At 29.4% G+C, this 21742-nt stretch overlaps 1 protein-coding gene across 11 annotated transcripts in view; it reads right to left on the bottom strand.

The window, feature by feature from the left end:
• Positions 1–311: 311 nt before the first annotated feature.
• LOC134681287 (leucine-rich repeat-containing protein 43-like) overlaps positions 312–21742 on the bottom strand; it is a 30901-nt gene continuing 9470 nt past the window's right edge. The window contains exons 9-19 of one of the 11 annotated variants that reach the window (XM_063540841.1): positions 20387–20572; positions 19430–19477; positions 16892–17006; positions 16304–16572; positions 13051–13119; positions 12334–12438; positions 10438–10656; positions 9247–9310; positions 5790–5828; positions 2888–2998; positions 312–848 (exon numbers count right to left, since the gene is read on the bottom strand). In XM_063540841.1, coding sequence (XP_063396911.1) covers positions 622–848; positions 2888–2998; positions 5790–5828; positions 9247–9310; positions 10438–10656; positions 12334–12438; positions 13051–13119; positions 16304–16572; positions 16892–17006; positions 19430–19477; positions 20387–20572 — 1452 coding nt within the window. In that variant the 3' untranslated portion in view covers positions 312–621. Of the gene's footprint in view, positions 849–2887; positions 2999–4164; positions 4210–5789; positions 5829–6463; positions 6545–8950; positions 8963–9246; positions 9311–10437; positions 10657–12333; positions 12439–13050; positions 13120–14776; positions 14792–16303; positions 16573–16891; positions 17007–19429; positions 19478–20386; positions 20573–21742 lie in introns of all 11 variants that reach the window. The other 10 variants (XM_063540844.1, XM_063540847.1, XM_063540843.1 and 7 more) reach the window with 10 other exon arrangements.

Genomic DNA, 21742 nt, shown 5'->3' on the forward strand with positions numbered 1-21742 from the left:
TGCTTCCTGGAATTGGAAGGAAGCAATTAAAATAAAGTAAACTTCTACTAAATATGAATAAATTAAAGAATTTTCATCAGAAAAAAATGGATGCTAAGACTATCAGTCAGACACACATAAAAACATTGTTGAACATTGTATAAAAAATGAAACATAACAAAACTGAACAAAATAATAACAAAACATTTATTTTGATTTAAACATATGTACAATTATCATTTAAATAATAATAAAGTTAAAAAATATCACAGATAAAATTTTTCTTAATAACACCAAGAGCAGTTGTGAAATGAATATTTGTGTCTGCTTTGTTAAGTGTTATCTTTTATTAAATTACAAAACATATTGAAGAGTCGTCATATTTTAGAAAAGAATATTTCTAAGTTACATAGTATATCTCATGCATCCAAACACAATATTGTGAAAGCCTTTCAAAGATTCACTGTTCACTTTCATTGCTATGTAATAAAGCTTTAAATTAATTGGGTTTTTATAAATCCTGATGCGCAAAATAAAATAGGTTAAAATAATGAATGAATATGCTGTATGATTATCAACTACAATTTTTTATGAATTTGCATGTTTTAAATAGCATGCTTTTGTGTCAATTCAGTTCTTTAATTAAATTTGTTGTTCTTCAATATTTTTATTCTTTTCTTCCTCATCCTTTAACGAATCTATAGCTGTTTTCCAGTGATGTAACCTGACCTTGACCTCAACTTCAAGAGGAGGTGGTGGAGGTATTTCCTCGATGTCTTCTTCTACCAGAGCTCCTCCTTTACCTTTAGGGCCACCCTTTGAATCTTTGCCATCCTTTCCTTTCCCTGCAACACTAGCTCTTCGGCTGTCTGTTAACAATAATTAATAGCAAATATTAAAATCTTGTTACATCATAATCACATATCTATTTTTTCAAAAAAATAAACATAAAAAAAATATTATTCTGTAAAAAATAATTATAATATTGTATTAATAAATATAAAAATATACAACATGAATTATCCTGTTTATTTGTCAAAGAGAGAATAGATAATAAAGATATACCAATTAATTTCTATAAAATAAAGAAAAACAAGCATTTATCTGTTTTTTAGTGTTTATGCGAAACTTCAAACATATTTTTAACAAATTAAATATGCTTTATATGTTTACATACAAACAAATAGTCATTATATTCATTTCATCTCTGAATAGCTGAAAAAAATATTCATCCTGATTAAATTGTTATCAAATCTATAGCATGCATTCTGGGAGTTTTGTTCTGTTCTAAACATGCTTTGGAAGTTTAAGACTATATACACATACACTATTTTAGGTGTACATCAAAATGATTTTAATATTCATACAACTTAAAGGAAATAATTGTAATTATCAAATAATTAAACTTCTACAGTGTTACTTTTTCAATGCTTGCACATCTCATAAGGGCAGAAATCGAACAGAGTAATAATGATGTCATGGTCAAATCTTTAACAGTATAATCTATATATATTATCAACCTGTATCAATAACAGTTAAGATATCAAATCATCTGTCTAAACGATTGATAATGTTTTTTTCAATATATGTACGGCCATTTCATTTTTTAAGTGAAATAACAACCACCAAAGAAAAAATTTGTATAAGATATTATTTAAATATTGTTTTATTAACAAGAAGTAATTGTCACCTCCAAGTGAAAAAATAGAACAAAGAAAAACATACATATGGCTATTAAATGGGCCTTAACAAGACAGAAAAGGAGGGTGAAAAAACAACCAACTAATGTGTTAAACAATATGCTAGCAATTAGTTAATCAATTGCAATTTTTTATCAAGATATGCATAAAAAAAAAAAATTCTAAAAATAAACTAAATGGGGAGTTAAAACTTCCATTTCAAAACTAAACATGTTCAAGATATTTTTGTTAAAATTCAAACCTTTAATATGAAGTGCAAGAAAATTGTTTCACACATTTATAGTTTCAATTCTAAGGTATGGGTTTTCTAAGATGTATCTATTTTGACAAGTTAAAGTCAACACTTTATCCTAGTAAAGAATTAAAGGTTGGAAAGTTCAATCATGTGCTACCATTTACTACAGGAATGATGTCTGACAAGAGTTATCTCCCTTCCCAAAGTCACTCAGAAGTGGTGTAAATGCTGTTGATACAAGTTTGTGCTTCGCATTTTTAAATTTTAAAATTTGAAACATAATTTACGAATCTAATAATTTCAGGTTATGAATTTCATTAATCCTCAATTTTGAATGCAAACTTCTAGACAGGTAAAATTTGACTCAAAATGGTCTTAATATATTTCTCTTTCAACAAAAGTTTTATTTCTGCAAATTTGTTGGTTAGTTTAGGTGAACAATGACATCAAATGCACTATTTTCTTGTCCGAGTAGGCCTACTTTCACATACGTTCTAAATTTGAGGGAGTAATTGGTGGTATGACACCTTTACAGTCCCATTACACAAAAAAATCCTCAAAATTAAGTTTTGCCCCCAAAAAGTGTACAATTGAAAATAAGGGTGAGACATGTGCCAGCTCCAAAGTCTTCAATTAATCCATTAAAACTGAGACAATGATATTGTAAATTTGAAAAATAAATCATTGTAAGTTACTATTTTAAATATTGCTATCTAAGTTCAACTGAGTATATGTGCAGATAACTCTTGCTGTAGCTGAAATCATATGCCCAATCTAGTTCAAATGTAGAAAAAAAGAAGGTTTGTTTGGTTCCCTGGGAAATTTAATGTCTTTTTAACTGATTTTTTTTGTTTTATTCTCATAGCTCCCTTATTTACTAAGCCAATATTCTTGTGCAGTTTGTATCAACAGCATGACCGTGCCACTACCAGAGATCCCTAAACCTAGAGTATTCACAGCATTCTATTATTGCCTTTATCAGAACTGTCTGATCTTTTTAGTTCCTTTCCCTTCACATCTTTCTTAAATGTTACACTCTTAGTAGAACTTTTAGCACTATCCTTTTTGTTGCTGTTAACACTTGCTGAAAATCAAATATGTTATCTAATTATTTAAAGATGCATTTTTTTTCATATTGTTGTAGAAATGGTCATGTGTAATCTTCAACCTACATAAATAAAAATTATGCCCTCTCCTGATTACCAGTAACTTCCATTTTTGTATCCAAAAAAATATGTTTTTTCAATGGTATGCATATACAAGTAATACTTATGAAGAGCCAGAATCATTATGAAAAATAGACTGAACTTAATTGGGGAGTAAAATTGTATTCAATTTTAACAATACCCTTATCCAAGACTGGAGCATAATCAAATTGTTTTTAAATATCAATACAACTGTCCCTTATGTAGTCTATATATATCATATTCATGTCCCTTTATAAGAAACTATCATGAAAATAAATAATACATTTACAGATTGCAACTACTGAAAACAAATTCCAATTTCAGCTTGAGCTTTAACATTATCTGAAATCAGTTATAACAGGTAATTGTTGTAGACATTGAGACAACATGTCATTTTTGTACCTGAAATCTTAATTCGTCAACATGTCAAATTTTGTACCTGAAATCTTAATTTCGAAAATCAAAATCACATAACGTTAGTGACCACAAAACAAAGGTGACTGAAAAGGGGGGAAAGGGTTTGATAAATGAAGTAGAGCTAAACTTTTTATAAGAAATCTTTCATTTAAATTTTAACCTTTTATTTAAGTATGGTATTACTTTCCAATTTCAATTGTTAACTTATTTAAAAGATTGGAATACAAATTTTGTATTTGCAAACTGACAAACAAATGAGATATCTTGTGTCAGAGCAATTTCTTAACTGAAAAAGTCACATTAAGAAAAATAATGGTTCAAAAACTGGTATCACTAGTATAAAATAATAGCAATGGGCCTCCAAGTGCCTCACTTTGATTATTTCATAAAAAATTGAAGAGGCAAAAGATTTATTTTGTTTAGCCTTTAAAAAAAGCTTACACAATATAAAAACTTTGATAGTCAATTAATCAATGGCTTTTAAAAATGTGCATAAAAAAGGGGGAGGGGGTGGTTTGCATAATATAGATTAGGAAAGGACAAATGGATATTTAGGTAAAAGTGAATTGATCATTTACAAACAAAATGGATGCAGACAAACAGTGATTGTTTTTTATGGAAGGGAACACTTCAAACATGTCTTCACCTCTTCTACCCTGAATAGAACTTCCACGTCTACTCAATCGGCTTTCTGCAAAACGTACAATGAGTTGATCAGTTTCCTTTAAATGGAAATCGGCCAATTCTGGCATTTCCAATAAGCAGCAGTCAAAGAGATAGCACATATAAGCTTAATTTATATCTATATCTATAATTATGTATTTTTTTACCTTTTTGACAAGTTAAACAGCAAACAGTATGATAAAGATTAACATACATGACATAAGGCCTTCATTTCTAATTAATGTTTTTTTTTTAAGAAATTGGCATTGATGTGCCAGTAATGATGATCCTGTAAATGTTGCATTAGAATATAACAAGCAAATTTAAAAGCAAGTTTTATTACTGTTAATTCATTATCATTTATTCGGCACTCATTTTCATAGTTATTCTGGGTACAGGTGACCCAAATATTATCAAATGAAATATGTTTTTATCTCCATAGAGACTTTTTTTACAAAATTTGTAAAATCCATGAGTTTAACCCACGAAAATAGACTCATTATCAATCTAGAAAACAAATTGTACCCATAAAAGATAAATGAATTTACAGTATTGCAATGGTCAGTATGTCATTTTATTTCTAATAACAAAAACATTAACAATTTCTATATAAACAAAACAAAAAAGTAAAAAGATTCCATGATATTTATAAAATGTTAAATTCAATATTCAAATATATTGTAACTAAATTAAATTCAATGCACCAGAAATGAGAGAACCTAGCCAAGCCTAGACCTTCATCTTCCAAGGACAATATTAAACTAATAATTATCTGCATTTTTTATCAATAGAATTAGGGGCACATCTAAAGAACCAAAGGTTTACACTTTTCAATGTGTCAAAAAGCAGACAAAATGCTAAATAACCTATAAAATACCATTTTCAAATATGTCAAACTTAGGGTCCAACATACGAGTTTAATTTTGTACCTTGGAAGCCATCATGAATTATAACAGTAATATAATTAGCTGCTAATTTTCATCCAGTAATTCCTACTGATAAAAGTGAAAAAGCTCATTTTTGTTTGTGAAAACTTTAGAATATTTTATGACAAGCAATTTTTAGAGTTCCAGGTTGTCAAATTTACCAAGGATTTGTATAGTTATAACTATACAAATCCTTGAATTTACTTAATTTTCACACATCTTTAAAATAAATAAAAATTAATGACACCTGTCCAACCAAAGTCTTAATTACTGGAATTAAATAAAAAAAACACTTTACACTGATTAAATAACTATTGAAAATTCATTGTATAGTTTTGTCCTGAATATGCATGAAGTATATGCCATTGGAGATTAAGCTATTTACAACCAATGAGTTATTATATCATTTCATATAAACAAGTTCATTGATTAGATTTCACTGTATTTTCAAAAGTGACTGCAAGATTCATCTTAAATTTTAGATTTATTTTTTTGTAATCACCACTTTTTTTAAACATATTTAAGCATTAAAATATTTACACACATAAAAACCTGAACAAGAACTTAAATTTTGCACCTTAAAAATTAAGGCAATTTAATCAGACCAAAAATGAGCTTTTATCAACCTAGAGAACTATAAACAGAGTAGTGTTATAGACAGGTAACACAATGAACAGGTCACCTTTACTTCCTGCTGATGTGTTTCTACTCGATCGACCTGCTGTAAAGTTACAAGGTCAAAAATTACGAAAATAAAATATTCAATAAATAATTCAATACTGAAATAAAATTGGTATTAAATAATATCATGCAATTTCACTACTTAAACCTGTAGTGAATTAGAACTGTGTGAAAAAAACCTGAAACATAAAATTTTATAATAATATATGAACAAAAATGTGCTGTAGGGGAAAACAAATCTGCAACTGATTTGATTGGATGCTGAAATTACAATGTCATTATTTTGAACATAACTGATTGGTTAAGGAATCTTTGACAAGAAAGATGTAATCTAGTTTATGTTCCTGAATCACTTGATCCTAATGTATTCCCTTTTTCCATTCTCAATTTTATTTAGGTATATATCAATAATCTTTTGGTATGTGTTTCCCCCCCCCCCTCAAAATTTTTATCTTTGGTTTGAGATAAATTTATTTTTAAAACATAAGGCCTGTTACTTTGAATATTTCAAATGCTTATTATGATGAACAACTGGAAAATTAAATTAAAAATGTTCCTAACAATAAACATGTCTACCTTTACACAAAAATGCAAAAAAATTAGATAAAACAGAAATTCTAAAATCTCAACTCTTAACCAGTAACTAGAAAATTTCAACATAACAAGTGTTCATACCTTTGACCGTTTTACTTTGAGCCATTGATGATTTGGCTGATGGTGGTTTACTTGACATCTGGGAATTTCTAGAACTACTTTCTTTAAAATACAAAAAGAACTTTTTTTCTAATTTGGCTTTCAGAGTAGTGGAAAGAGTATCAGTTTGAGTTTTCTCATTATTTTATTGCTACAAAAATGGGGGGGAGGGGGTAATAAGTTTCACCCTAGTTATGATTTACCTTGATCTGAAACTTTAAATACATTTTTTTTAATGGGAGTAGCAAACAGAATCATAAATTTGTCAAATATATTTTCATATTTACTTGTAAGTGTTGTAACACTTCATTTGGGACTGAAAGGTATTTGATTTGGACAAAAGAAAAGTTTTTGTCACACAACATTTCAATAATTCATATTGTGAAACTTGAATCTGAATGTGAAATCAAATTTGTTTTCAGTTATTTCCCTTTAAAAGAAAGAAGTTCTTCACAATAGAGCTCTATTGAGATGCACATAAAAATAAATCTTTTAACATAATATTAAACCTTGTTTAGCTTCAAACTGGTTTTTAGATCAATTAAATAATTGATATTAAAAAAAATATATATAGCAAAAAATGACTGTTTCTGATGATGTATTGCTGCCTTGCTGTCTTTATTTATTTTGGTCATTGGGTTGCCGTCTTATTGACATTGTCACATATACCCCTCATTTCCTTTCATTAAGATAAAATTTTACAAGGAAATCAACATAGAATAAGCTGGATAAACAAAATAGTTCATCTCTTAACGAAAATGCACACTATTGCGCTATATCAAGGGAAGGGAAATAACTCATATTTACTTCTGCTTTTTAAGTCGATACATTGATTCAAGAAATTAAATATTCATCTACACAGAACTTTTAAATATTGCTAAGGATATAATAATTATATAATAAGATGTATAAATACAAAGAATACTATATGAAATTATACATAATGCATATGTAAGATCACTACAGTCTGAACAAAAAGTTCAATCTTATTTCTTTGGCAGCAAATATTAGTAAAGATTTGTTATTTAATCAATTGAAATATTTCACAAGGATTCCTGGCTGATTAAAACAGTGTAAAAATCTAAATGCAACAGCAGTTCAACATCATACAGTATAGGAATTTTCCTCCCTCATATTTTGAATTTACATCTACTAAATTTTTTGTTCATCAAGTAAAACTTTTTTCTAAGTTACACTTCATTTATAACATATTAGTTTTCATTTATTGTTTTGTACATTAATTCAGTTTTATACTACCTTGATTTGTTAGACATTTGTCATATCAGAGCCATTTATAGCTTGTTAGGGTATGCAGTATGAGTTTTGCTCATTGTTGAAGGCTGTAAAGTGACATAGAGCTGTTCAGTATTTTTGTGACTTTAGTTTTTGCTAACTTCTACATCATAGTACATCATGCCATCAGTTGGTCTCTGGTGAAAAGATGCCTCATTGGCAATCATACCACTTTTACTTATTATCATATTACGAACTGATATTCTCAAGTTTTTACATATTTTTGTGAATTGTTTTATATTCTGAAATGGTGAACTTTACGTTACCGTGCGATCTTTGAATTAGATTCATATTTAAAATGAAAACAACCAGAGGATTAGAAAAATTCATTAGCCAATGAAATGAAACTCATTCAGGGTTAAACAAAGTTCACAAAACAGGTCAGAGGTTAGGTTTATATCATGTTGCATACAATGAGTATTGTTTTTTGTTAACACTGCAGAATAATCATCAATAACAACGAACTTACTGGTACAATCTAGATCCAAATAAAGTTGATTTACACATTACTTAACGTAACAGATACAGTTACAATTTCAGTTAAATGTATAAAATTGACCAAAAAAGTCTGAGAGATTTAAATTTTTCAAATGATTACCAAACTTAGACACAAGGATTATTCATCAACTCAATATCGAAATTCCAAAGTCCATATCTGAACCAGAAAAAAAATATTTTCGCAAAAATTACTTTCTGTGTTTACATTTTTTTTATAAGTACCATGAGAAAAAAGTATTTCAGAAATGCAACAAAATATTGTTACTGCTACATTCATAAACTAGAAATTTGATGAAAGTTGTTCATTCAAAAAATGATGATTATCTCCCCTTCTATACGACTTATTACGTTTTTTTTTCATAAAAATACATTGATACTATTCAAACTTTTAATCTTATTTGTAAAAAGTACTACCAAATGAGTGTTTAATGATCTTGATAGGCTATAAAGCCCTTGCATGGTCACCTGTAAAAGCCCCCCCCCCCAAAAAAAAAAAAAAAATATGAATGTAGAGTGTATTAGAATTTAGATGAAATATAATGGAATAGAAAGTTATATTCAATTAATTAACAGTGAGTCATTCAACTTGGACCAAAACAATGTGTTATGTTTTAGATGATAATTCTGCAGTAAAAGTTATATTAAGGGTATAGTGTTGTAACTTGTATGTGTTTATACCTGATCTATCATCTGCAAGAAAGTTCATTGAGAGAATTAAGTATTCTGTTTTTAAATTTGAGATAAATTGGCACACTGAACTTTTTTTTCAGTTTCTTATTACTACTTAAAATATTGCAGTGAAAATAAAGCAGTATAAATATCAAATAAAGCAAAATTACATCTGATTGAAAAATGAAAAATGAATATAACATAGCTGCATTAAGCATCTATCATGTACAAAATAAGGAAATGTGCCATATAAAATAGTACTGTCGTAATTATTGATTGTTTTTATAGCAAATAATTTCAAATACCTTTTCCTTTGTCTTTCTTAGAAGATCCTGGTTTATTCTTTTTATCTTTATCTTTCTTTCCATCCTACAAAAATAAACTAAGTGAATTTACTCATTGAACACTACTATTATTTTTAACAATACTGATAACAAAACCAAAACATAGTGTTATCTTTTTCTTTCACAGTAAAATTGCAAAGTTAATGCAATATCACAATTAAATATAATGATGTTACCAGATGGTGATTCTGATTTTATTGAATTGATAATTGTTGGAAATTCAAGTCAGTTCATGAGTTGAAGTTTAAAGCCTTCCTGGTAAGCTGGGTTAAATTGTTCTAAGTAACAATGGAACAGGCCAGAATTTCTATAAAAAAAAATTAATGTATGGTTGCCTATTCTTCATTTGAATTTTGGTGGATAGTTGTCTCATTGGTAATCATACCACATTTCCTCATTTTTATATGAGCTTGATTACAACAGAAATATTGACAATGTTCCTGTATCAAAAAAAGTTTGTTGTAGAGAATAAAAGTAAAAAAAACAACAAGTCAACAAGAATGTGTCCAAAGTACATGGATGCCCCACTCGCACTATCCTTTTCCATGTTCCATGGACCGTGAAATTGGGTAATAATTTAATTTGGCATTAAAATAAGAAAGATTATACTATAGGGAACATATGCACTAAGTTTCAAGTTGATTGGACTTCAATTTTATCAAAAACAACCTTGACCAAAAACTTTAACCTGAAATTCCCACTTTCATTTTCTATGTTCAGTGGACCGTGAAATTGGGGTCAAAAGTCTAATTTGGCTTAAAAATTATAAAGATCATATCATAAGCGACAAGTGTATTAAGTTTCAAGTTGATTGGACTTCAGCTTCATCAAAAATAGCTACCTGGACCAAAAACTTTAACCTGAAAACTCTAACTTTCGTTTTCTCTGTTCAGTGGACCGTGAAATTGGGGTCAAACGTCTAATTTGGCTTAAAAATTAGAAAGAACATATCATAAGCAACAAGTGTACTAAGTTTCAAGTTGATTGGACTTCATCTTCATCAAAAACTACCTTGATCAAAAACTTTAACCTGGTAACAAACGGACACACAGAGGGAATAACGGACAAACAAACGGAGCCACAGACCAGAAAACATAACGCCCCTCTACTATCGTAGGTGGGGCATTAAAATAAATTGGAGCTTAAACAAACCTTTTTATCAGTTTCTGTCCCTTTTGGTCCACCAGACAATTCTGCTGCCAGTTCAGCGCCATCTTTCTTAAACACTGTTTTAAATTCATACTCTCCTTCTAAAAACTCTTCCATAGGGATATGGAAGTTAGCAAGTGTTGTATATGATGGTGGTCCACGTTTTAACTCCATCTCTGGTTCTTTCTTCTTCTTTCCTCCTTTTCCCTTGTCATCTTTTCCCTGTAGATAAAAATAATTATGTTTATGAAAGGTAGAAGATAAATGTTCAATTGATTTACAAGTATTTGTTTAACTGACAAAACCAAAAGAGAAGGTTCAACAGGAAAATTTAACTTAAAAATATCATTCTAATGCAATTTGTTTGTTACAATGATTTTAATTGGTTGTCAGCATATATATTTTGAGGGAGTAAATTCTAAGTTTAACCAGTCTGTGATATGAGTAAGCAGACATTTGGAATTTCAAATTTTTTAGTGTACAATTTCTTCAGAAAAAGTAGTGTTTTTATCTGAAATTTTTACTATTGTCACAAGCCAAATTTCTTGAAGTACTCAAGAATTACCTAGATGAGGTTGAAATTTACATAATGCATAGAGACCTTTCTATTTTTGAAGACCGATTAAGTTGACATCTTGACATTGTTTGGTTTTTAATGTACTAAAGGGTTGCTGTGCCATTGATGTATACCCAAACTTCTTTTGTTCTCCTATATGTATCAGAGTAGGAAAAGAACTCACAACCAACTCTCAGCAAGATCCATATAATTCACTGCCTTGTAGAAAGAGGTTCTCTTTAAAAATTGTTTTAAAAATATTCACAGATTTACAAAGTTTTGAATCAGAAGTCAATGCTTTTAAACTAAACTGCAAATTTTTTCAGATACATAACATTCTAAATTGCTTTTCTGCTTTTTTCATTTTAAACAACAAATTAATAAAAAAATTCAAGAATATTTCTTAATTGTTTTAAAAGAAATCATGTCAGCAAATGAACAAAACTCAAAACAGCAAGTAAATACACATAAAAACACTGCCAACATATATTTGCCAAAACATTGCCAACATATAGTTATGCTAAAACATTGCCAAGGCCAAACATATAGATTTGCTAAAACACTGCCAATATACAAATTTGCCAAAACACCGCCAAACACACAGATTTGCTAAAACACTATAAATTGTCATAAATAACAGTCAAACTTTGCTGCATTACTATACATTTCGTATAAACTGCAATCTATCTTTCACACTACACTTTTTTTTAAATTGCTAAAATAATGGCTAGATTACCTGCCTTGCTCTTTTTTGTTATCATGTAAGGTTAATAATCATCAATAGTTTATGTTTCCTTTTAAGGAAGTTAATTTCATTTTTAGATTATTACAGCAGAATTTTAAAAATTGTTTGATTTTAATTTGAATAAAAATTGCTCAAGTAAAACAGCTTTATCTAAATATCCTTATGAAAAAAATTGTAACTACAACTTGGAACTGTCTTATAAATTTTGATTGTGGTCTTTAATTTTATTTTTTTTAAAACCAGAACCACATACAAAAATACATGTTCAAGTATAAAGGTTTCTTGCAATAAACCTGGCACATATGCACAAACGTGTGAACAGACTTATTATTTCTGCAAAAAGAGTCATACTGTGGAATCCTTAATTTTCATGGGACCCATTTTTCGTAGATTGAGAAAAACTTGCATTTTCATCGATACTTTTTATTTTGTAGTTTTGTCAAAGTCTGCATATATAACTATAGAAATTTGTTATTCATTAAACATTTAATTTTGTGGTTCAATTGTAACAAAGAAATCCACAAAAATTTGGTATCCTAAGAATAATAATGAATCCACAGATATAGATGTAGGGACCCAGTCTGTCTTATAGTCTTACTTTTAAATCTTTTTTCTCCTCTTTCTTTTCGTCTTTCTTTTTATCTTTTTTCTGTCCTGAAGGAGAAGTGAGATCGGGTGTCTCATCAGCGGGTGTACACAGAACCTGTAACAGCAATGGGTTATAATGCTCACAGCAAGCAAAACATCAGCACTAACATATAGCATCAAATAGACAATGAGAGATAGCAGATTATATGCATGTACTATACAGATTAACACTTTTAATGGTTGAGAGGCCAATATATATATATTATTTCTCCTTTAGTCCAGTTCCTGCATTTAAAAAAAAAATCTTTTATTTGACTTTTTATTTGACTTTATATTTTGTACCATTTTTTTTCTGTGCAGATGTATGGGGAAGATTTATATAGTAAGTTATCTAAAAAAAAAAGACATTTCCTGATTCAAAAGATGTTCAAAACAGTTATATCTGCATTCTTTTATACAGACAAAAATTCTGTTTAACACAGCAAGTGAAATTAAAGGTGGCAAGCAAAAGCATTTTTCAGGATTCTAAAAGATTGAAGTAATTCAAGAAAAAAAACCATTGTAATGTGAAAAAGTCATATGAATTCACAAAATAAGACAAACTTTTAATTAGATATTAAAAATATTATATCAATCTTATTTTTAGCAGCCAGCAAAATTTTGTTACTTTTTTATTAATATTTGCAGCCATTGACATTGTACAATATAATTCATGCTAGAAAATGACCTTTTTATCTTTGGCTGATGCTGATTTAGATACAGCAGATCCAACAGTAGAATCAGGTGTGCAGTGAACCTGGTTTATAAAGGCAGTGGAAACTATCACAACATGGAAATATTCATATCAATTAAATGATTGTGGCTTTGAAAAATTGTGCATTGTGAAATATAAATTACATTGGTGTATAGCCACTGAAGGTGAAAGGTTCACATCAACGTATCAATCTGTGGCTCCCCATTAGAACTTTACGGATCATAACAATTACTAAAATGAACCATTCATACTTAAAAAGCCAATTTTTAACAAGGATAGAAAGATAAAGAAACAAAAGTCAATGTCAAAAAATAATTAAACCCATATTTCTTTATAACCCAAATGAATCCAAAAATTTTTGAAAAGACACTTTATTATTTAAACTGACTTTAACAAGAATTTGACGTTCCCTTGTCACCATCTTACGGTGTTTATATATCTCAACTTGTACGATTCGCTCGTGTATGTAACAATGTCTTAGATTTTAACGAGAGAAATTTATGTATTACTGAAAAATTATTACACCAGGGTTTTCGATATCACAAACTAGTCAAAACATTTACTAAATTTTATCATCGGTATAAAGACATCATTCGTAAATATAGCTCAACATGCAGACTTTTTATACGTTCAGGTATTTCACATCCAATTTTTTATGGAAATATTCTTTATAAAGCACAAAGGTGTCAGTATTCACCTCATAAACTTACAAAACCTTTGAATAGACTTATTAAGAAGGGATATAATTACGATACTGTTGTCAAGTCATTAAAGATTGCATATTTTGGCGTTAATATTGAGTCACTGATGAGGTCTTTGCGTCGGAACTAAACACATTTATTCTAAAAACAGTTGTTGGCATGACACGGGTTATGTTCTTCTCATATATGTTATGATGGTATGATACTAAACCCCTTACGGGAAGGATTGTGCCTGATGTTCATATGATGAAATCATAATCTTTCAGTCAGTTTAATTGAAGTCTGGAGCTGGCATGTCAGTTAACTGCTAGTAGTCTGTTGTTATTTATGTATTATTGTCATTTTGTTTATTTTCTTTGGTTACATCTTCTGACATCAGACTCGGACTTCTCTTGAACTGACTTTTAATGTGCGTATTGTTATGCTTTTACTTTTCTACACTGGTTAGAGGTATAGGGGGAGGGTTGAGATCTCACAAACATGTTTAACCCCGCCGCATTTTTGCGCCTGTCCCAAGTCAGGAGCCTCTGGCCTTTGTTAGTCTTGTATTATTTAAATTTTAGTTTCTTGTGTACAATTTGGAAATTAGTATGGCGTTCATTATCACTGAACTAGTATATATTTGTTTAGGGGCCAGCTGAAGGACGCCTCCAGGTGCGGGAATTTCTCGCTACATTGAAGACCTGTTGGTGACCTTCTGCTGTTGTGTTTTTTTATTTTGGTCGGGTTGTTGTCTCTTTGACACATTCCCCATTTCCATTCTCAATTTTATGTCCTATTAGAACTTACTATGTAACAGTATGTTATTTGTGAGGATTTTGCTATTGGTAAAAATTTTCTGAAATTTTCTGAAATTTTCAAAAAGTATATAAAAAAGGGAGATAAAAATTGATGTTAACAACATAAACACAATATTGCTTTCAATTTTCAGCACATGTTAAGTAGTTTATATATCAAATTGGAAGGTTGGAAGGGAATTTTGTGTGTGGAATCATTACCATTTGACATAAACACTGAAAGCAAAAAAAATACAGGTTTATGTTTTTAGCTCTCTAAAAATAAACAATTTAAATAATATAATTACAGCAAAACACAATAGACTATAAATATCTGTCTTGCTTTTTCATGCTATTTCATAATCCAAATAATTCCTTCCCTCCCTGTAATCAACTCGACCACTCACAAGGGCCTGTGCTCTTGGTAAGATACAAATGTGTCACAAATCAATAAACTTGATTGCCTCTCTCTGAATATTATCATTATCTAGTTAATTCTGAATATTAATGTGTTTTTCTTTTTATATTGAGAAGGCTATGAGGACTATTTGTAAAGCTGCAAAATTTTATAAATTAAAAACAAACACAGTTTAATTCTGTAAAATCAAGTCTTATTTTCAACCATTCTTTTTAGAATTCCAATTTCCACATTTCAAAAATTTATTATGTACTTTTATGATTTTCAACTAGCTTTTGCATAAACAATCTAGCATTTTGACAATGTCCTACTTTTTAACCTTTGAACTTTTTGATGATGCAGATGTCAATCTTTCATCAATACTCGGTGCCGGTGGCGTGTGAAGAGGGAGATAAAGTATCTATTGACAGAAAAACAAAATAAGGATTGTCTTCATATCTTACTTTAAAATCATAAATATAGAACACTGTTTATTCAGAGATTATTGTGAGGTTATTTTAAAATGCAAATAATGCAACTGGGTGAGTATCGCAATGATAAGAACTTACATTCCAATATCAGATATTTATTTAATCGCAAAAATTAATTGGCTTTGTTGTCTTTTCTTAAAAAATCGCAATGATACATGCAAGCAATAATTTCTGAAATTACAGTAAACTGAAACAAGTGTGTAATCTAAGTATTCTGTTTAATGCTTGTATGACTTTTTTTTGTCTGTAAGTCTTTATTTTGGGTCATGGTGTTGTCTTCCTTTTTTTGGTCAATCAATTTTGTTTGAATCATCATCATCTTGAGCTTATCATTTGTTGACTTTAGACTTTTGGTTATTAAAAACATTTGCATACTGAATTTAAAATTCAATGTACAAACTTATATCATTGATACTGTATAAATGTCAGTTATTGTTCTTTTTCTGTTTTTTGTTACATTTAGAATGCGAGATAGTTTTTTTTTACAATTCCTTTCTCTCGTTTGATTTGTTGTCACAGCGCCAGCAACAATATCATACTTGAATTCACTTTCATTTTCTTGAGAAGAAGTATCGTAAAATTGAGACACCTTGTTTTATTTCTTCATCCCTAGTTGAATACATGAAGATTTGTTTTATTTCTTCATCCCTAGTTTAATGCATGAAGATTTGTTTTATTTCTTCATCCCTAGTTTAATACATAAAGATTTGTTTTATTTCTTCATCCCTAGTTTAATGCATGAAGATTTGTTTTATTTCTTCATCCCTAGTTTAATGCATGAAGATTTGTTTTATTTCTTCATCCCTAGTTTGATACATGAAGATTTTTCTTCATTATAAAATTCAATTTCTTAAGTCTTACCATTTCTTCCATGACCATGATATTCATTCCTTGTTTGAAAAAGTTTCTGAGGCCCAAAAGATCATCCCTTATTACCACTTGGGACCAGTCTAATTGGATGTTCTCAGACCAGGGTCCCATTCCTGAATTCAATGGACTTTCTTTTATGACATCATCTGCTTCTTCTTTATGTTGTTCCTTGTCAGGAGAACCCCCTCCTTCACGCTGCCCAGGAACTGGAGTTGACTGACATACAGATTGGTCTTGTTCTTCTAATTTTTCTAATTCAGCTGTGAGAAGAGATGCAATAGAATAATGGGGCTACAGACTGAAGTCAAAATTGATTGATTGTTGTTTGTTTAATGTCCAGTGGCAAATAATTCATTCATGTTAAAAAAAAGGCTGAAGTAAATAACACTGATCTTAAATGTGGTGTTCTAAAAATTGTCAAAGATTTAAAACTTCTTATAAACTTCCTTGACTTTCTTTTTCCTCTATTTATATGAGAAAGACTTCATAAAAACTTAGCTCACAACCAATCAGAATAGGCATGTTGCTTAATTTCGAAACAAAAAGACATCACACTAATATTTATAAGGTTATAATTACTTGTAGGTTCCCTGGCGATAACAACCTCAGGTTCTGCGGTGAAATTGACATTTTTAGCCGTTTCCATAAAACTCATGTCAGTTCCTTCATCCTCTTCTGCAATGGCTGGACTTGTCTGAAAAGTTATTTAAAATTTCTAAATAAAACAAATTATTGAGATATTTTTGACAAACCTTTTTGGTGATGCCAGTCTATATTATGAAGGAATTAATTTTATTTTTTCATTAACTACAAATTACATAGTTACAGGGAATATATATGTGTAATATATTTATTGTATTTGTCTACCCTCATTTATCATTCTCACCAATTAAATTTGTTATTTCTCACTAACTGAATTGTTGTCTGTTCTATGGTTGGGTTGTTGACTCTTTGACACATTTCCCATTTCCATTCTCAATTTTATTCTATATACTGGAAATTCAGAAATTATTGCGTGCATTTGTTATTGCGATTTTGTCATTTTAGACTTAAATGCGATTTTAATTTTTACGATTTTGAGAAAAATTCTGTTTAATTCATATAAAATATTTCAAAATGCGAGTTTAAATTATTGCGTTTACAACCCTGTCGCATTTTTGCAATAATAAAAACCTTGCATTAATTTTGTGAATTTACTGTATTATAAAATAATTGAAAAAGTTCCTTCAGAAGAAGTCCTCTTACCTCATGAATGTTACACGTGTGTAAATAGCTTAAAATATATATTTATATGTTACATTTAACATTTTAAAACTATCAATTGCTTACTATTTGAAACATCAACATTAATTATATTTTTCAGTACAGCCATGGTTCCAACTTTTGTGTGTGAAAAAATATAAATATATGTTGTGCATAGTTGATTTTCAAAACTGCTTAAAACCCTGATCAAACACTGCTGAAAACCCTGATAAAGCACTGCTTAAACCCCCTGTAAAACATTGCTTAAAACCCTGATAAAACACTGCTTAAAAACATTATAGAACACTGCTTAAAACCCTGATAAATCACTGTTTAAAACCCTGATCAAACACTGCTTAAAACCCTGATAAATCACTGCTTAAAACCCTTATAAAACACTGATTAAAACCCTGGTAAAATGTGCAATGAGTGTCATTAACCATGCAAATAGTGATAAGTAAAATTTACAATAAATGCTAACAGCATTTTATATAAAATATAATGAAAAACGGCCAACATTAAAATACATTTAAATACAACCTTTTTTGAAGGAAAATGTGTACTGTACATAGAATAGAATAGAATATTTTTATTTCCCAAATTACAGGTCCCATAAAGGGCATAAAATCAGATAAATTGATTTACATAATTGGTAACAACAACAATAATAGAGGCATATACATATATATTTGTACATATCATTTAGGCTAAATACATAAATGACACTGTAAGAAATTATCACCATTAAAATGAAAAAAAGTGGTTTCATGCAAATTTATTCAGTTATTTAAAAGCATTTGCAAATTTTATTCAAGGTGACTGCGATTGAAACTGTCATAGAAAAAATGAGAAATCTTTTAAAACTGCTTGTACTTGTGAATTTCAGTAAGTACATTATGAAATGAATAAATAACAAATGCCAGAAAAATGCTAAAGATTTAGTTTTTAAAAGCTACAATCTCATTTTATCAAATAACCAAAGAAACCCTAGTTTACTGTATGTGAAATGTAGTTATAATATCATTATTAATTAGTCCCAATTTACTCTGACGTCCCACTGTTCCAGCTTATCTGGCAAAAAACTGTTGTATGTCAGAGTAATCTCTGATTAAAAAATATTTTGCAATAATGTTGGCTGTTAATAATTTTATAACTGTGTGATTTTTCTTGAGTGCAAATTATGTGCAAAGTTAATTCAAACTACTGACTTTAATATTAATAATAATTATAGGGTAAAACCATTCCATGATTCCCACTACCATTCCCTACTTCTAATTCTATCCCAAGACACAAATCAATCTGTTGAACTTTTCCAGGATATTTCTATTTGTTACTCCATCTAGTAGTGGCCTCATGTGTATGCATTAAGAGGATTAAGTAAGTAAGAAATCCATCAATGTCTTCTCCCCGGTCCCTCTCATTTACCCCTAGTTCCCACCTCCTGCTTTCCTGTCAACGACTCCATTTTCCTACCCTCTCATTCTTGGTTTCCCTTATCCCTGCCCAATCCCTAAAAAATGTATGGTGTGTGTCCAGACGACACTTGATCAGCTTCATCTATAATTTAGCTTGTTTAGAGAACATTTGAATCAGGGCCAAAAAGAACTGTGAAATGGGGGTGGTTAATCAGACAAATTGGCATAAAAATATAAAAGGAACATGGATACTGAAACCAAAACTTTTTAACCTTCATTTGGATGGACCAATGGAATTTCCTACAGACAACAAATGGACACAGATCAGAAAACAAAATGCCCATCTTCTACCATAGGTTCAGCATAAATCTTTTTTTTTTCTTTCTACCATTAGCTTGCATGCATGAATAAAATTGATATAAATATGTACTTCTCAACACCATGCTAATTTAAAATTCACCTTCTTTCCATTTTTTGTTTTAGACTTAGATTTCAATATTGTCCCATTCTGAACAAAGAAATAAAACAAACTATTCTGAATTTATATTTCTTAAACAATTTTTATCAATGATACTAATTCTTTGTATGCAGTTTGATACAAGATGCCAAGTTTTCTTTTCTTTAAGTAAGTTTGTAGGCAAAGGTCTTATTGTTGATGTCCTATGAATTATTGTTAATTTTAAGCTTTATGGTCTTGTATTTTTTGTAGCGTTTTGACTGTCTATATGTATATTGTTTTTTGATTGTTTATATTTAGTTTTTTTTCTTTAATGTGTATGGAGCTTTTGACTGTTTACATGTATGTATCTTTTTGACTTTTTACATGTATGTATCTTTTTGACTTTTTACATCTATGTATCTTTTTGACTTTTTATATTGCTGTTGTTTTTTACTGTTTATATATATGCAGCTTTTGACTGTTTATGTATGCAGCTTTTGACTGTTTATAGTATGTTGCTTTTTGACTGTTTATATGAATATAGCTTTTTGTATACTTTATATGAATGTAGCTTTGTGACTGTTTATAAGTATGAATCTTTTGGCAGTTGTTATTTACTTGTCAATGAATTCAAAATATTTAAAGAAGAATATTCAAAATATAAAATGGCAAACAAATTTGTATTTTTAATCTTAATCATGAAAATATCTGACATTCTGCTGATTCATTTATTATTGTGGGTACATTTTTTGTGGCATAGATTAAATAAACATCTTATTTTCTTGAATATTTGATTTACAGGTTTGTCAAAATTTGTATATAGGCCTATAAAGAGGATGTTCTTCCTTGTTCATATTTCACAAATAACCACAAAATCCACAAAAGTTGGTATCCCTCAATAATAATGAATTAACAGTAAAGGGAAACAACTGTTATAAAACATAAAATATTTGATATAATTATGCTTTGATAACTTACAGGCATTCCAGAATAAGTTGACTGGTCCCCACTGGGCATGGGTGACTCTCCACCTAAACCTGGCATTTCTAACTCATCATGGGGTATGTGCATAACTTCAGGTTTACTGACAGTTTCAGCCAGGAACATAAACTGTACAAGGTATTTTCTTTCTACAATTGGATAATCTGGTTGGTCATCAGGGTTCTAAAATATAAGAATTTAATCATGGTAAACAGCCAGGAACATATACTGTACAAGGTATTTCCTTTCTACAATTGGATAATCTGGTTGGTCATCAGGGTTCTAAAATAAAAGAAGTTAATCATGGTAAACAGCCAAGAACATAAACTGTACAGGGTATTTCCTTTCTACAATTGGATAATCTGGTTGGTCATCAGGGTTCTAAAATAAAAGAAGTTAATCATGGTAAACAGCCAAGAACATAAACTGTACAAGGTATTTCCTTTCTACAATTGGATAATCTGGTTGGTCATCAGGGTTCTAAAATATAAGAAGTTAATCATGGTAAACAGCCAAGAACATGAACTGTACAAGGTATTTCCTTTCTACAATTGGATAATCTGGTTGGTCATCAGGGTTCTAAAATATAAGAAGTTAATTATGGTAAACAGTCAGGAACATAAACTGTACAAGGTATTTTCTTTCAACGATTGCATAATCTGGTTGGTCATCAGGGTTCTAAAATATAAGAAGTTAATTATGGTAAACAGTCAGGAACATAAACTGTACAAGGTATTTTCTTTCTACGATTGCATAATCTGGTTGGTCATCAGGATTCTAAAATAAAAGAAGTTAGTCATGGTAAACAGCCAAGAACATAAACTGTACAAGGTATTTCATTTCTACAATTGGATAATCTGGTTGGTCATCAGGATTCTAAAATATAAGAAGTAATTACATTGGTTGCAATGAATTACATTGAAATACCAGTTAGATAAAAATCAATAATTTCACATGTGAAATAAATATGGTTATTTCACTCTCTGACGTCATACAATAATAGGCGTTGTCAAGACGTTGGATCGAAACAAATTGTGAATGCGTAGGAAAAAAATATATTTCCTTACTTTTTTTACATAAATTTCGTAAAAGAAAGACATTTGTCAATGTAATAAAAAGAATAACTACGCGCATTCGTGAATTAATGTGTTGTTCGTTCACTCGTTGAATATTTTTCTCTATTTGAATTCTTAAATTAGTTATTCTATAATTAATCATGATAAAAAGATAAACCACAGATACCACAGATACATTAAAACTCATAAGTTGAAAATAAACTAACAACACCATGTCTTAAAAAAAAATAACAACATACAAACAATAGAACACAAAATACATGGAAAACTGAAAAAC

Source organism: Mytilus trossulus, chromosome 8 (assembly GCF_036588685.1).
Source record: "Mytilus trossulus isolate FHL-02 chromosome 8, PNRI_Mtr1.1.1.hap1, whole genome shotgun sequence".
Classification (NCBI taxonomy): Eukaryota; Metazoa; Mollusca; class Bivalvia; order Mytilida; family Mytilidae; genus Mytilus; species Mytilus trossulus.